This window comes from Festucalex cinctus, chromosome 3, assembly GCF_051991245.1.
Source record: "Festucalex cinctus isolate MCC-2025b chromosome 3, RoL_Fcin_1.0, whole genome shotgun sequence".
In the NCBI taxonomy this organism is placed as follows: domain Eukaryota; kingdom Metazoa; phylum Chordata; class Actinopteri; order Syngnathiformes; family Syngnathidae; genus Festucalex; species Festucalex cinctus.
The window spans coordinates 5,693,695-5,709,606 of record NC_135413.1 but is presented as its reverse complement, the minus strand read 5'-3'; the positions used below and the strand labels follow the sequence as shown (position 1 = coordinate 5,709,606).

At 39.9% G+C, this 15,912-nt stretch overlaps 1 protein-coding gene across 9 annotated transcripts in view; it reads left to right on the top strand.

Annotated features, from left to right (window-relative positions):
* Positions 1–15,912, top strand: part of LOC144015506 (DNA topoisomerase I, mitochondrial) — an 82,331-nt gene that overhangs the window by 20,649 nt on the left and 45,770 nt on the right. For 7 of the 9 annotated variants that reach the window (XM_077515558.1, XM_077515557.1, XM_077515552.1 and 4 more), the window contains 7 exons: positions 2,494–2,545; positions 6,325–6,371; positions 9,377–9,481; positions 9,789–9,893; positions 12,884–12,968; positions 13,044–13,171; positions 13,309–13,424. In XM_077515558.1, the coding sequence (XP_077371684.1) occupies positions 2,494–2,545; positions 6,325–6,371; positions 9,377–9,481; positions 9,789–9,893; positions 12,884–12,968; positions 13,044–13,171; positions 13,309–13,424 (638 nt within the window). Of the gene's footprint in view, positions 1–2,493; positions 2,546–6,324; positions 6,372–9,376; positions 9,482–9,788; positions 9,894–10,437; positions 10,476–12,883; positions 12,969–13,043; positions 13,172–13,308; positions 13,425–15,912 lie in introns of those variants that run through there. The other 2 variants (XM_077515559.1, XM_077515560.1) reach the window with 2 other exon arrangements.

Below are 15,912 nucleotides of genomic sequence, written 5' to 3'. Positions count from 1 at the left end.
CGCGATACTACATCGCGCAATTCTCAAATCAATTCAATAGGCAGCCGAATCGATTTTTAAACGTCCAATTTTAATGGAAAAATATTCAACAAAACGTCTTACTTCAGGTTAGGGTTCACACCTTAAGCATTGAAGATGTTATTTTAATGGAACATTAAGCCTTAATATTTTATTTCAATGCTGTTGAACACGAAACAAATTACAACCTGTATAAGACTGAAGTTTCAGATAAATAAATAATACATTTTCATACAAATCTTAGACTGTACAAGTTTACTGATTAGTATTTCCTAAATTTGAGTTTAAAAAAATCGCAACAATCGACATAAATTCGTATCGGGATTAATCGGTTATCGAATAGAATCGTGACCTGTGAATCGTGATACGAATCGAATCGTCAGATACTAGACAATTCACACCCCTACTTTTAAGGCATATATGTCAGTATTTATTGATTAAAGTAGACAAACAAATTTATGTCCATTACTTTTTATTTCCTATAACCAAATGATCCAACAGGAATGATGCAACACAAAAAAAAACTACTCTTTTTCACAAGGAGGTGCAAAAATAATGGTTTCAAAGGCAGTACTTTTCATAAATAGATTTCTCAATGACAATCAAATAAAATGTACTCTTGTGGAGTGAATTCCACATTTTATGGAAGTATTAAACATAAAGTGCCTTTAGAAATAAATAAGACTTCTTTTGACCAAAATACTTTGTGTTTTCACAAAACAAAAAAAACCTTAACAATAATCCTGAGGAGAAAATCTGTCGTTCAGTAAATTCCACTGCTGCCATCCTCACCTTGTCCGAGCATTAGGTGTCCAGGCGGCAGGCATGTCTTTTTCTTTCCATGAGCATTAAATCCTTTATTAAATTGTTATGGAAAATAATCGTTTTTGAACATATATTAATCGTAATTAGTGATGCACGATAATATCGGTGGTCAGTAATTATCGGCACTTATCGACCAATTTGACGTCAAACAGATAAACCAGATAATAGAGAAATCTGCCGACAATTATCGGAAATTTGATTTCATACAGATAAACCAGATAATAAAGAAATCCAGCAATAATTATAGACGTGCCACGTTGGTCCATCTGTTGTGGTTGTGGCTCATATCAATAAAATTCAGCTTCATGGTGCTTTACATACATTGAAACATTGTGCAAGGTTTATACAATGTTTCAATGTATTTGTTAGACTTATAGTAGGACTTGAAAGCATATTTCTATTCAAATTAATTTTGCAAACAATTATCGGCTTACTTATAGGTTATCGACATCGGCACCTCTATATTATTGGTTTATCGGTATCGGTTGAAAATAGCATTATCGTGCATCCATAATCGTAATCAAAACCGAAATGCTACGAAACGTTAGTTTTTAATTCTGGGGAGAAAACTTACGCAGTCATTAACTTACGCAGGTGTGTCTTTTACTTTCGTTTCGCAAGCAGTGGTAGTGTTTCTGTCATTAAATTATTATGGAAAATAATCGTTTTTCAACATTTATGAATCGTAATCTAATCGTCACGTGTCAAACTGCGATAAATCTAATAATCGATGTATTGGCACACCACTATGTGACCTGCCTGGGGGGGGGGACCACGGCAGACCCACGGGGGACCCACAGGGGACCCCCGTTGCCTTTTCGGGCTATGCCCGACCACCAGACGCCCGCCTTCGAGCCCCGCCTCCAGTCCTGGCTGCAGAGGGGGGCCCCGGTGACCTGCGTCCGGGCAAGGGAAACCGTGATCCAAAATTATCATTCATCTTAGGGGTCTTTTTGAGCAATGCTTTGTCTGGTCCCTCACCTCGGACGACCTCTTTGCCATGGGTGACCAGGGGCATGAGCCACAGACAACATCGCTCCTAGGATCATTGGGGCACGCAAACCCCTCCACCACGATAAGGTGATGACTCACGGAGGGGGTGAAATACTGTAGGTGTTATCTGTCACTGGCTTTTGTAATCGATTGCAGCATCTAGATTAATAGACACCTGTGAATGATGCTACATACGGCAAGCATCTAGCAGTCTTTTTTTTTTTTTTTTCTTTTTTCCTTTTTCTTTTTTTTTTTTTTTAATTCACACTGACAGAATTGCTGATTTAGGCCTTGTTATCCTCAGTTATATAAAAAGGAATACAGTAACGGAGCTGGTTCATATTACAATCTGGTGTCTGTCTTCTCAAGTGTGGAAAGGTTAAACAGAGAATAAACATGAAAGATCTACATGGCGAACTTCTGGGGAACTGCTTAGCTAATTGGTGGCATTTTACTGAATTGTCTGACTTGAATACCAACCAGGTCAAGACACAAGTCTTAACAATTGCTTTGGTTCCTTTTTTTGAAGTATGACTCGTAAAAGAGGCCAATACATCAAGTTAAAGCAAGTGTTTAGTCAGACTCTTACGGTCCCTGCTTGTATTTTATATACTGAACACAATGCTAACATTCTCTTCTTTTTCATCTTACCTGCAGCGCAAAGCCAAAAAGACCTAAAGAGGAAACTCCAAATGGTGAAATCCAGAAGGTAAATCACACGTTTGCTAATGTGTACCTCACAAGGATTCTTTTTCATCATTATTAGGAAGCTAACCATGCTTGTCAAGCTCAGCAAGGGAATCATTTAAAATACATCACTTTGAGGTTTGAAGGCTCAAAATAAGCATACCTACCAAAAGAAAAATTAAAATCTCTTCCCTCATGAGGAAAACAACAAAAGGATATTTCTATCTGTTTCCGCTTTGCAACAATTAGTATTAGACTATAGCTAAGTTACATCATGGCAACCAGTCCAGGGTGTCCCCTGCCTACTGCCCAGAGCCAGCTGAGATAGGCGCCAGCAGCCCCCGCGACCCTTGTGCGGAATAAGCGGTCAAGAAAATGGATGGATGGATGGATGGATGGAAGTTACATCATTGTTCACAAACTATTTAGAATTCTGAGCAAATTATTCATTTGCTAACCAAAAGATGTTTTTATTTTAATAACATCGACATTTTGTCCTTGTTACAAACATTAACTTTTTTGTAACTTTATTTAAAAAAAAAAAAAAGAACTAATAACTGTTTAACTACATTTGTCTTGTTAGTGGGTTAGGTTTGTGTTCATATTAAGGTTAATATTCTATCCTCGCATGTTCTCAGCTTTGTGCCAGATATTATGTGACGGATATTATGTATCATGAAGCTCTAGTTGCTTTGTTGAGGATTCTTTTACTATTTTCCCTCGCAAGGAGGTTTGTCCTAAAACTTCTTTTAATCTTCTAAAATGTATTGAAGTTGGGGTTGAACGATTAATGAAAAATATTCTAATTCCGCGCCCCCAAAAAATTAAATAAATAAATAAATAATTAAATGATTGCAATATTACATGCAATGATTTTTTTCAATTAATGTTTTTACCCAACAAGTTAATTATAATAAACAATATCAGCTCTATTCTAATTTCAGGATCTTAAGACGAAGGCAAATGAAGCCTAAATGTCAGTTTTTTTCTACTACAATTACAGGTTCAAACTTATTACTAGGGATGTAACGATAAATGCAATATTGTGATATTGTGATATTAAAACTGCCACAATATCGTCATGTCCACAATATTCAAAAGTAGCACATCTGTTAAAAAAGTCAGATTGATTTCCATTTGTGCAGTTTTAGCACCCTCTTGTGGCTTTTTTTTTATTTTTTATTTTAGTGCAATTTAATTTTCATTAGGGATGTTTTGGCCTTCTATGTTTAAAATCTATGCTAATTGTCAGATGAAGGGGAACGTAATATGCTTGTGAAGCGAGTCAATATGTGGAGGAACTCAATGTGTTTGTGCATTAACACGTAAGCGCCTCAATAGGTGTTATGAGAGATTGTAGGTGGTTTATATGAATTGCTTTCATGTACAAAAGTACAATATTGTTCTTTTTTTTTTAGCATGAGCTTTTTTTTTTTTTTTTTTTTTACAATATTGTGACCTTTTGTAATTTTCGCCAAACTCCCCACAATATCGTGATAATTATCTTATCGTGAGCTTTATATCGTGATAATATCGTATTGTGATGTTTGGATATCGTTACGTCCCTACTTATTACATATTTAACATGTAGTCTTGTTCGCCATGAAAACTTATGTCACACATGTATGGCTTAGACTGTAAATCAGTAATAAATGAAGTTCAGATTATAACAATAATTGCAAACACATTTGTGGCTATAACTTCATGTTGCATGAAACATGACATGTAAACACTGCACTTTTGGGGTGGGTCGCGGGTTGGGTAGTTTCCCATGGTCTGGAATGGCCATGAAGGCAACACAGACTTTTGTTTTGGGAAGCTAAGCGCATTAGGAGCTGTTGTGTTCTGGCGAGGTTACGGCAAACACTTATTTGCAAAATATTTTTAAAGAGTTGTTGTTAGTTTGCCGCTTGGCCTGCTGAACGCTACAATACATGTACGGTAAGGGATACTTCACTTTTTTAGAACCATTATAGCAATAAGTTAATATTTTGTCTGTAATTAATTTGATACTTTTATTTTTCACGTACAATTAGTACCTCTAAAAACACATTTTGCAACTTGCTGTCGACTGAAAATGACATCACAAGGGCTCAGGTAGCCAATCACAGCTCACCTGTTTTCTAGGTTTGGTCATGTGACATTCACAAGCTGAGCTGTCATTGGTTACCTGAGCCCTTGTGATGTCATTGTCAGTCGACAGCAAGTTGCAAAATGTGCTTTTAAAGGTACTAATTGGACGTGAAAAAATAATGAAAATACCAAATTTATTATAGGCAAAATATTAATCTTTGACTGCCAAAAATAGTTAAATAATTCAAGTATCCCTTTAAAAGAGGCTGCAACTGGCAGCTCGTTGACGATGAGTAATGACGAGCAATAATCATATTGTCCGTCCTAATTTTCATTCATGAAATGGGACGGCACAACATATGACCACATACCTGTTTAGCCTCAAAATATAGACCAACTGAGCAGGACACTTCCGTTTACAATTCGACCGGAGGATATGTTTGGACCGGTCATCGCCCTCACACATCAATCGAAATCTACGCTTTAATTGTACATGTGCAGCACACATCAGACTGCTGTGGTGGTTCACACGACAGGTTGTCAGGCAGACACCCACGATATAAAGGTCACAATACTGTGAGGGAGCTAGGTGATATTTAAAAAAGATCACAATATTGTAAAAACAAAGGAGCTCATGCGAAAAAAACACAATATTTTGCTTTTGTGCATAACAGCAATGCATATAAACCACCTAAATCTCTAATAACAATATTGAGGCACTTATTTTCTAATCCAAGCACACATTGATCGCTTCACAAGCAAATTAGGTTCCCCTTCATCTGACAATTAGCATAGATTTTAAACATAGAAGGCCAAAACATCCCAAATGAAAATTAAATTGCACTAATAAACTAGCCACTAGACGGTGCTATAACTGCACAAATGGAAGTCAATCTGACTTTTTTTTTTTTTTTTTTTTAACAGATGTGCTTTTTTTTTTTTTTTTTAACAGATGTGCTTTAAATATTGTGGACATGACGACGACGATATTGTGGCAGTTTTAATATCATTATATCACGATATTGCCCTTATCGTTACATGCCTAGCACGCTCGGTAACGTGCGACGCAGACGAAAAGTCATAAAAATGGTGATGTTTTGTTTCAAAACCAAGATCAAACAGATTAAACATGGTTGACACTCGGCTCAAGGTCTCATGAGGCAAAAAAAACTTGCCAAAAATTACACGCAATTACGACTTTAGTTGCGGCGGTGACTTCTCTGCTCCCCCACCCTTTCCCTCCTTCCGCTCTGTTTCAATGAGCGTTTAAATTGCAGCTATCACAATTATGTAATCACATTTTATCAAATTATGCTATTTAAGCATAAAGAGAGCTGAATTTCCATTATATTGAGTAAATACATTTACAATCATCAATCACAACATGAAGCATATCCACACAAACCAATGAAATTCAGTACAATTGCTGAATTACACTGCTGTCAAAGCTAGCTTTTTCCTATACTACTGTTCTGGATGTAAGTCATTGACAAGGAGTTGTCCCTGTGTGTGTGTGTGTATACACAGGGGTAGCTGTGGTTGACAAAAAATACCAATGTTAATTTTCCCACAGAAGCCAAAGGATGAGCAGCGGCTGTCCCATCCTATTCATGGCTGAGTTGCCCTTTAGCAAAACGCCCAGATTATCCTACATTCCATCTCACTTGGTTCATATACAGTAAATGTGTTTCATTATTTTGCTGAGCTTTGATTTGTCTCTCCCTGCAGGTAAAAACTCAGAAGGCTAAGAAGCTGGAATCACCTAGCAATTCCAGGTAGAGATACTAGAGCTGAAATATTAATGTCATTGTTTCTTTAAGGCCTGAATAATATCCGACAAACCGCCCTCAAACGATTCTCTAAAATCTCATTTTTCTCAGTCCAATTTCATTTTTTCTACCATCTATTTTTGTATTTTGATTTTCAATCAATTTGGAAAAAATCCCTTCACATTTTATAGAATGTGTCTAGCTTTCCCATAGAAATAATTATACTGTGTGTGTGATGTCTATCTGTATCTTTTCAGTAAAGTAATAAATGAGACTGCATGGTATGAGTTGCTGGATAATCTGCAGGGTGTATATCCTGGGATGGCAGATGGTGGCCCAAGTCTTACTGTGTCAAATCTGTCTCACAGCAGTGCTTCTGTAGAGTTGTCTATGGCTTGTATCCCAGATGTGGCTTTAGCCTAATCCTGTAAGAAGAGTGATGTTTCAAAGACAAAATCATCTGGTAAAACATTCTTCAAAATTGTGACTTCAAAGGTTTTTGCGTAATGGTTCAAAGGCAGGGCTCTACACTAACTTTTGCACTGGTAGCACTGGTGCTACCAACTTTTTTAGTTGGTCTCACGGCGCAGATTTTGGTCGCACCCTTTTTGTGGGGGATACAGCATGGCCGTATTTGCTGATGTATGGTGATTGATGATTTCAGATGACGTAAAGATTGACAGCTTATCGACATATAGCTGCAAATATTTAACTGTAACAAGATTTGTCTGCAATAAAACAGGTCAATTATTTTATATTACTTTAAAAGAAGACATTGGGAAAAAAAACGGCTTTGCTTTTATGTGAACATTAGTTTGTTCAATGCAGAAGGGCCAACTCTTATTGCAAGGCCTCCAAATCCTCTTCCCCTTGGGAAAACCGAAGGTTAATAGCCTGCCTCAAGCATCATGATCAGTCAAATCTGGCTCTTCAACACTACTTTGGATTAGGTCGTCCGATGCAGTGTTTCCCAACCTGGAGAATGTGAGTACATTTCATGGGGGATAAAAATAAAACTGGTATACTATGACTCTATTTCTTTTTCACCAAAGTCATAAAAATACAGAATATACAATAAATGTAATAATGTTTTACAACAGCGGCATGGTGGTGGGTTGGTTAGCACGTCCGCCTCCCAGTACTGAGTACTCGGGTTCGAGTCCAGGCTCCGGCCTTCCTGGGTGGAGTTTGCATGTTCTCCCCGTGCCCGCGTGGGTCTTCTCTGGGTCCGGTCTCCTCCCACATTCCAAAGAAATGCATGGCAGGTTAATTAGGCGCTCCGAATTGTCCCTAGGTGTGCTTGTGCGTATGGATGGGTGTTCGTCTCTGTGTGCCCTGTGATTGGCTGGCAACCAGTCCAGGGTGTCCCCTGCCTACTGCCCAGAGCAAGCTGAGATAGACGCCAGCACCCCCCGCGACCCTTGTGAGGAATAAGCGGTCAAGAAAATGGATGGATGGATGGATGTTTTACAACAACGCTGAACAATATTTACAATTTAAAAGGTACTTTTGGATGGATTTGTAAAGTTTGTGGTTTGAAAAAAAACTCGCGAGTGCAGAAACACTGGCTGGTCGTATGTTTCTATTCACTTGAATGAGAGCTCCAGTGGCAGAGCTCTCCATTCAGAAATAGCTCTGTGAGCCGGTCGTGAATCGCAATATTTCATCCATGGTGGTCCATATTAAATTGTAAATATGGTTCAATGTTGGCGTGACTTGCCACTCGTGAAATGTTATGGCAGATCCGCACGCACTGGGCAAGCTTGGCTTGGATACTTCAAGCAATGAAGGCAGTGTGGTGTGGTGTAGTGTGGTAGCCTGCCATGCAGGGCTAATGGAAAAGCGGCATTAGCAAATTTTAAAAAAATGAAGCGCTCCATTGCTGATTATTTTCTAAAAACAAAATGAGAATGAGGAGGAGAATTATGGTGGTAAATGAGTGCCAGCGGAAGTTACCAAATCAAACTATACAGATGAAAAGGGCGGGAGAACATCGGCTGAGGAGCAGGTGAAGAAACAGAAAGTACTTTTATGAGCTAAACATAATGTTCATGAGTTAAGTAATCCGAAATTATTGACTTGTTTTGATAGCCACTGCTGTTGCTGTTACACTGTTCAGGCAAAAACCTCGTGTTCCAATAAAATATTTTGCAAATATACCGAGTTGCATATGCCTAAGGTCATGCTGTACCTCCACATAAAAAATGGTGCGACCAAATCCTGTGCTCTGCGACCAACTAAAAATCTTACCCGCACCAGTGCTACCAGTGGAAAAATTAGTGTAGAGCCCTGTAAAACAGTAATTGTAAAACAAATACTGGGTGTTTCTGCACGCTTTGGCTTCTGAGGGGTAGTGTGGTGCCATGCATCATTGCATTCATGGTGTACATGCTTACAATGAGAACAGAAGAAAGTTCTATTGAAATAACTCGTTTTTCACAAATTGCGAAGAATTTGTCCCTTTGAGTACTAGTAGTGTTATCTTACCTGTGTGTATGTGTTTCCACAGCATTGTGAATATTCGTTATTTGAAAGACTATTACTCCTGAAGTTTTTGCTAACTTTCTGTTAGCATTTGAATGGGATCCGTCATGCTCTATAGCATTAGCGCTAGGCTAGCGTTTTAAAAACAAAGCATGTTTTGTCTTTAAATACACGCTGTATGTAATTCTCCTTATCGGGTGCTTAGCTTTACAGTAAACTCGAACTGGAGTCTCAAACACTTTAAAGAACGCTTATGGATGGTAGAGTCACACTGATTTGCTCCGGGTTTGGTACAATCTTCATGGTGCATTCAGAGTACTTTCACAACATAGGGAACTTTTAAACGTGCCGTGGCGTTCTGCACATTGTTTTTCTTCGACTTATGTTCGAATGCTCGAGAGAAGCCAAAATTGAAACATGATCAAATTTTGGCTAACCGTCCAGCAATCTTAAGTAATCTACTCATTGACAGACACTAACTAAATTTAACCTAATGTTATGTGGACTGTATTTTTTTTGTGTGCTAGAGAGTCAGACGATGGTAATTTCACCACAAAGGAGAAAGGAGTGAAAAAGAAAAGGAAAAGATCCAAAGATGAGCCTGTCGATGTTCCCGCCAGTGACAAAATAAAGTAAGTCAATGTCAGTATTCTAAGCTGTTACGTGTCCTGTAAAGCACTGTTTGACCTAGCTATTGAGAAACTTGCATACAAAGATTTTAAAACTATAGTTTACTCCAAATAATAGCTACGTGTGTCAAAAGCGTGCCGTTCTGCACATTGTTTCTCTTCGACTCATGTTTGAATGCTCGAGAAGCCAAAATTGAAACATGATCAAATTTTGGATAACCGTCCAGCAATCTTAAGTAATCTACTCATTGACAGACACTAACTAAATTTAACCTAATGTTGCGTGGACTGTATTTTTTATGTGTGCTAGAGTGTCAGACGATGGTAATTTCACCACAAAGGAGAAAGGAGTGAAAAAGAACAGGAAAGGAATCAAAGATGAGCCTGTCGATGTTCCCGCCAGTGACAAAATAAAGTAAGTCAATGTCAGTATTCTAAGCTGTTGCGTGTCCTGTAAAGCACTGTTTGACCCAGCTATTGAGAAACTTGCATACAAAGATTTTAAAACTATAGTTTACTCCAAATAATAGCTACGTGTGTCAAAAGCTGTGAGGGATATCATAACAATTGGTCTGTAATATGAACCTGTGTCTGTGTCTCGAATCAGAGATTCAACTTCCCCACGGACCCTCCTGTCCAGCACCCCTGAATAGACCTTACCAAGGAGGCTGAGGAGTGTGATCCCTCTATAGTTGGAACACATCCTCAGGCCCCCCTTCTTAAAAAGGTGGACCACCACCCCGGTCTGCTAGTCCAGAGGCACTGTCCGCGACATCCACACGATGTTGTAGAGGCGTGTAAACCACGACAGCCCCACAACATCCAGAACCGTTAGGCACTCCGGGCGGATCTCATCCTCCCCCGGGGCCCTGCCACCGAGGAGCTTTCCAACTACCTCAGTGACTTCGACCCCAGAGATTGGAGAGCCCACCTCCGAGTCTCCAGACTCTGCTTCCTCAGAGGAAGACGTGTCGATGGAATTGAGGAGTTCTTCAAAGTAATGGCCATTGATGCAGCATACTAACCGCACAGAAAGAAACTTAATTTATGCTCCAGGATCCCGCGCCATCACCCTGTTTTTCTTTGGTTCCATCCCATTTTAAATCCATAAACGTCATGAGTACTCTCTTATTGTAGCATTGTATTTGATAATACTACCAGCGAATGCTCATCTAGCTAATGGTATTGCAAAGTGAGTTAGTTTCCTAGGTCCGCCAGCGTCGGCGTTTGCAAACTCCCTTGCGTCTGTTGTTAAGGGCATTGTGGCCAACTGGCTCAATTTGGCTCGGTTAACTTATTGCACACTTTGGGGGCGTAAACCCGTAGTAAAAGTCCTTATGGCAAATGCTGGATGGCTTAGCCTGCACTCTTCAATAAATTCATTCGAACTTTTATTTATTTAGCGATTTTGACGAGGATTGTCTTGTTGCAAACACCAGACAACTAGCGATGCTAATTTTCTCCCGTTTTAGTCTAAAGAGACCACAAACAAAAAGCATCTTAGTCGTGGTGAATGCCGGTCGGAGTTAGTCAGTAATAAGTGGCCGTGTGGAAACACAAAATATTGGTTCCCGCAACATTCAGGTGCCGTAAATATGCTTTTTAAAATGATCAAAATAGCTTTGACGCCTGCATTTTTGCGTTGACCAATTTTTGTGGTTGACCCAACGGACTTGGTCGACTTTTTTCCCCAGCCCTACTCACAATACGTTTGGGTCTGCCAGGTCGGACTTGCATCTTCCCCTGTCATCGGAGTGAACACACCACCAGGTGGTGATCACTTGACAGCTCCGTCCCTCTCTTCACCCGGAGTGTCCAACACATACTGTCTCAAATCCGATGACACACCTACAAAGTTGATCATCGAACTGCGGCCTTGGTTGTCCTGGTGCCAAGTGCACACATGGACACCCTTGTGTTTGAACATGGTGTTTATGGACAGTCTGTGACGAGCACAGAAGTCCAATAACAGAACACCGCTCGGGTTCTGATCGGGGAGGGGTTCCTCCCAATCATGCATCTCCAGATCTCACTGTCGTTGCCCATGTGAGCATTGAAATCCCCCAGCAGAACAAGGGAGTCCCCAGAGGGGGTGCTCTGGTACCACCTCCAATGACTCCAAAAAGGGTGGTTCTTCTGAGCTGCTGTTCAAACATAAGCATAAAACAACAGTCAGGACCCGTCCCCCCTACCTGAAGGCGGAGAGAGGCTACTCTCTCGTCCACCGGAGTAAACCCCAACGTGCAGGTGCCAAACCGAGGGGCAATATGTATGCCCACACCTGTTTTGCGCCTCTCATGGACAACTCGAAGGGATGAGATTTTAACGCCTCTCCAGAGGATTGGAACCAGATCCCAAGCCGTATGTGGAGAGTCCGATTATCTAGTCGTAACTTTGTTTACCGTAAATAGGAATCACTGGCTAATATTAATCGTGATTGCTAAATGTTTAGCATAGGCTAATTTTGTTGGTGTTTTATAATGCTCATGCACAGAAGATGATAAATGATTAGTAGTTATAGCCACTCAATTCAATTCATGTACCGGTAGATAAAATAATGTAGAATATGTGTGAACTAAATGGTGATTTTTTGTTTACCTTAAATGGTAGTCGCTAGCACGCCAATGCATATCACAATTGCTGTCCCTCCCTATTCGTTACTTTGCAGTTCACTTATTGCGGATTCACTGTCGCAAATTTTTATTTGGTCCCATAACTCAAACATTGCGGGGTTGGATCTCCGGGTTGTATGGAGGACAAAAAAGCCAATTGACCAACATGTCAGTCTATGTCGGACTCTCACAGCAAGGGAGAATTCACACACTTGAAAGAAACAAATGGACCTTGTTGTTTACAGGAAGTTGTGGGAAGTTGTTGAGCAACTCAAGTTGTGGTGACAATGAACAAGATATCTGTCCTTTGCTGGAGCTCTCCATTCAAGCCGGCGAGGCTTCCTTTTTCGCCGACCTGCTCACTCGACCATTCAAAGGCAGTTCGCAACGGCGGAATCCAACCCAAGACACCCTTTAACGACTGCCCCCATTTGAATAACATTTCGTGACGAATCATGCTGACAGTGTCAGTGTGACAGTGCAGCATAATTCGATGGAATCAATAGGATACTCGAGTTTAATTGAAAAGATTTGATAATGATAGCCCTAGTTTTAACTGTAAGAGTGTTTATTAGTTGAGTTTTGGGAACGAAAGCAGATTTATGATAATGATATTTGATGGGATTAGACCATTTAAGCAATAATGGTTTTAAAAGCAAGCCAAATTACATACTGTACATTGTCGATTTTTTTTTTCTTGAAATTCCTTCTCAACAAAAAGGTGTATCATGATTTCTGCTGAATTGTGTTGCATCATTAGAAGACTGTTAATATTCTGTTTGTGTGGATACAGCAGCAACACCAAAAGGCAACATTCAGTGGAAGAAGAAAGTGATGGAGAACCTTGGAAAAAGAAGGCTAAGAAGAAAACTGAAACGGTAAATCTGTCTCCCCTGCTTGATCCATCACCATCAATAACATCTGTCATGTTTTAAGTGTATTTCTCTATACAGGATGTGAAGATAGAGGAAGGAGAACAACCACCCCCCAAAAAGACTAAGAAGACCAAGGAGGAGATTAAGGAAGCAAGAGAATTGAAGATCAGACAGAAGGAAGAGGAGGAGCAGAAGCGCTGGCGATGGTTTGGAGATGCTTTTGAAAAAAAAAAACGAAAAAAAAACCCAACTTTTGTTGAACCCTAATGTTGCTCTCTCGCTATCTCTCTCTACACACACACAAGCAATTACCATTGTCAAATATATCCTCATATCCCATCAGGTGGGAAGAAGACAAGTATGAAGCTGGGGTAAAATGGAGGTTTCTGGAACACAAAGGACCATACTTCCCACCCAACTACCAGCCCCTACCAGACGATGTTCACTTCTTCTACAAAGGTAAGCGATCTATCTGTCTAACAGAATTCACAAACCTACACTAAAGAAGAATGTAATCCCCAAAAAGCAATCACACATGCATGTCAAAAACAGGCTTCCAATGTATAATATTTCAGTTTGTTGTTTCTGTTAACAATGTCTACAAGGAATATTTCAATATCATCTGCATTCACGCTCAGTTACAGAGTGACAGATGGTGCAGCCATTTTTCTGTGCAGGAAAATGGCTTACAGGACCTAATGACTTGCCTATTACATAAATGTTTATGCAGCTCCAAAGCCTGTCTCCCCCATCCAACAATGCACAGGCACACACGTGTGTGTGTGTATATATATATATATATATATATATATATGTGTGTGTGTGTGTGTATATATTAGGGGTGGGAATCTCTGACATGAGGCCGATTCGATATGTATCTCGATACACAAGTTGCGATTCGATTGAAAAACGATTATCTTTCAGAACAGAACGGTTCGATACGGTTCGATTAAGTTTGGGAACGATACAATTTTCGATTCGATACGATTAATTTCAATATTCAAGACTTATAGTGGGCGGCACGGTAGTCGAGTGGTTAGCACGTCCGCTTCCCAGTTCTGAGGTCTCCGGTTCGAGTCCAGGCTCGGACCTTCTTGGGTGGAGTTTGCATGTTCTCCCCGTGCCCGCGTGGGTCTTCTCCGGGTACTCCGGTCTCCTCCCACATTCCAAAGACATGCATGGCAGGTGAATTGGGCGCTCCGAATTGTCCCTAGGTGTGCGTGTGAGTGTGGATGGTTGTTCGTCTCTGTGTGCCCTGCGATTGGTTGGCAACCAGTCCAGGGTGTCCCCCGCCTACTGCCCAGAGCCAGCTGAGATAGGCGCCAGCACCCCCCGCGACCCTTGTGAGGAATAAGCGGTCAAGAAAATGGATGGATGGATGGAAAACTTATAGTGACATTTGTTGCTTGTAAACATTAATCTTAAAACACCACAAATTTTTACAGTATCTACAAATGTGTTAAAAAAGAACAACAACAAATATGTCTTCTATATTTTTATATTTTGAATCAATTATTTAAATATACCGCAACAAAGGGCTGGGCGATATGACTTAAAAATGTATCAGTTTAAATATTTATTATTAGTTATTGACAGTTATAATTGTTTGTTTGTTTGTTTTTCTCTTCAAAATAAGGATCAGGAAAACAAAAGGTTGATAATTTAATGTTAAATATAAATATTTAACCTTTAGACAGACACCAACACAATTAAACAGAATATGTGCACATTGTTAAGTATTTCAGAAACATAAATTTAAATAAACCTACCGTCCAGCCAAAAGAAATATGAAGCCACCTTATGGAACAATAAATCTATCAAACACATTTTAACCACTTAATATATGCAAAAATATTTCCAAACGTTCATTTCCCTTTTTAATCAACAATTTTTGTTTTTAACAATTTTTGTTTTTCTTTTGCCATGATATTCATTTTTGGTTAATGTATGACATCTTTTTTGTTTTGTTTTTTTATCTGAGACACGATGACCACAGAATCACGACTGTTTGTTTGTTGTTGTTTTTTGGGGCTGTCGTTCATTTTGAGTTTGACGTAATCGCGGGCACGTCTCAGTTCTCCGATCTGCTGCTCATGCTAGTTGTAGACATTGACAGGGAGCCACAAACTGAGAAATGAGATACTTGCAGTGTGCTTTCAGCTTAGCTGGTGTGTTGGCTGTGGGACATACCTGTGTCGTTTGAATCCATGCATTGGATCGTCACGGGAGTTATTCTTTTTGGCTCGCGCGCAGTACCAACGCCGGCCCGGGACATACAAGTGCACCGAGAGGTCGATAGCCATGGGAAATACTGAGATGTACGGCACCAGCTTCTGCTAACTGTCTCCATTTGCATGTTGTCACTCGTTGTTCGCGACTGCGCGCGTGCCGTGTCGCGAGCACGGCGTTGACGGTAGCCCCCCCCCCCCCCCCCCCCCCCCAAAAAAAAAAGGTGCGTAACGTCTTTGCATTATGTTTACAACATCCGGGGAATGAAGCGTCTCTGAGCGCTACTTTGCTAGCTCTCTGTAAACACGGAAGTAGCTTGAATAGTGATGCTACTGAAATGTAAACAAAACAAGTACAGCACGGTGCAGAACTCTTACTATTGTTATGAAAACCATAAAGCCTCACTCGCAACCGATTCACAGCAACGCGATATCCGGTCCACAGCTTTACAAGCAATGTATCTAAGGATTCGCGGCGGATTTTGTATCGGTTGACGAGTGATACGGCCGTTTAGCTCCCCTTAACGACCGATGGTTCGGTCGAATCGGTTTTTAGTCCCACCCCTAATATATATATATATATATATATATATATATATATATATATATATATATATATATATATATATATATATATATATATATATATATATATATATATATAAATCGCTCTGTGATTGGCTGGAGGGTTGTAAATACTTTCTTCCCACAGAAACGTC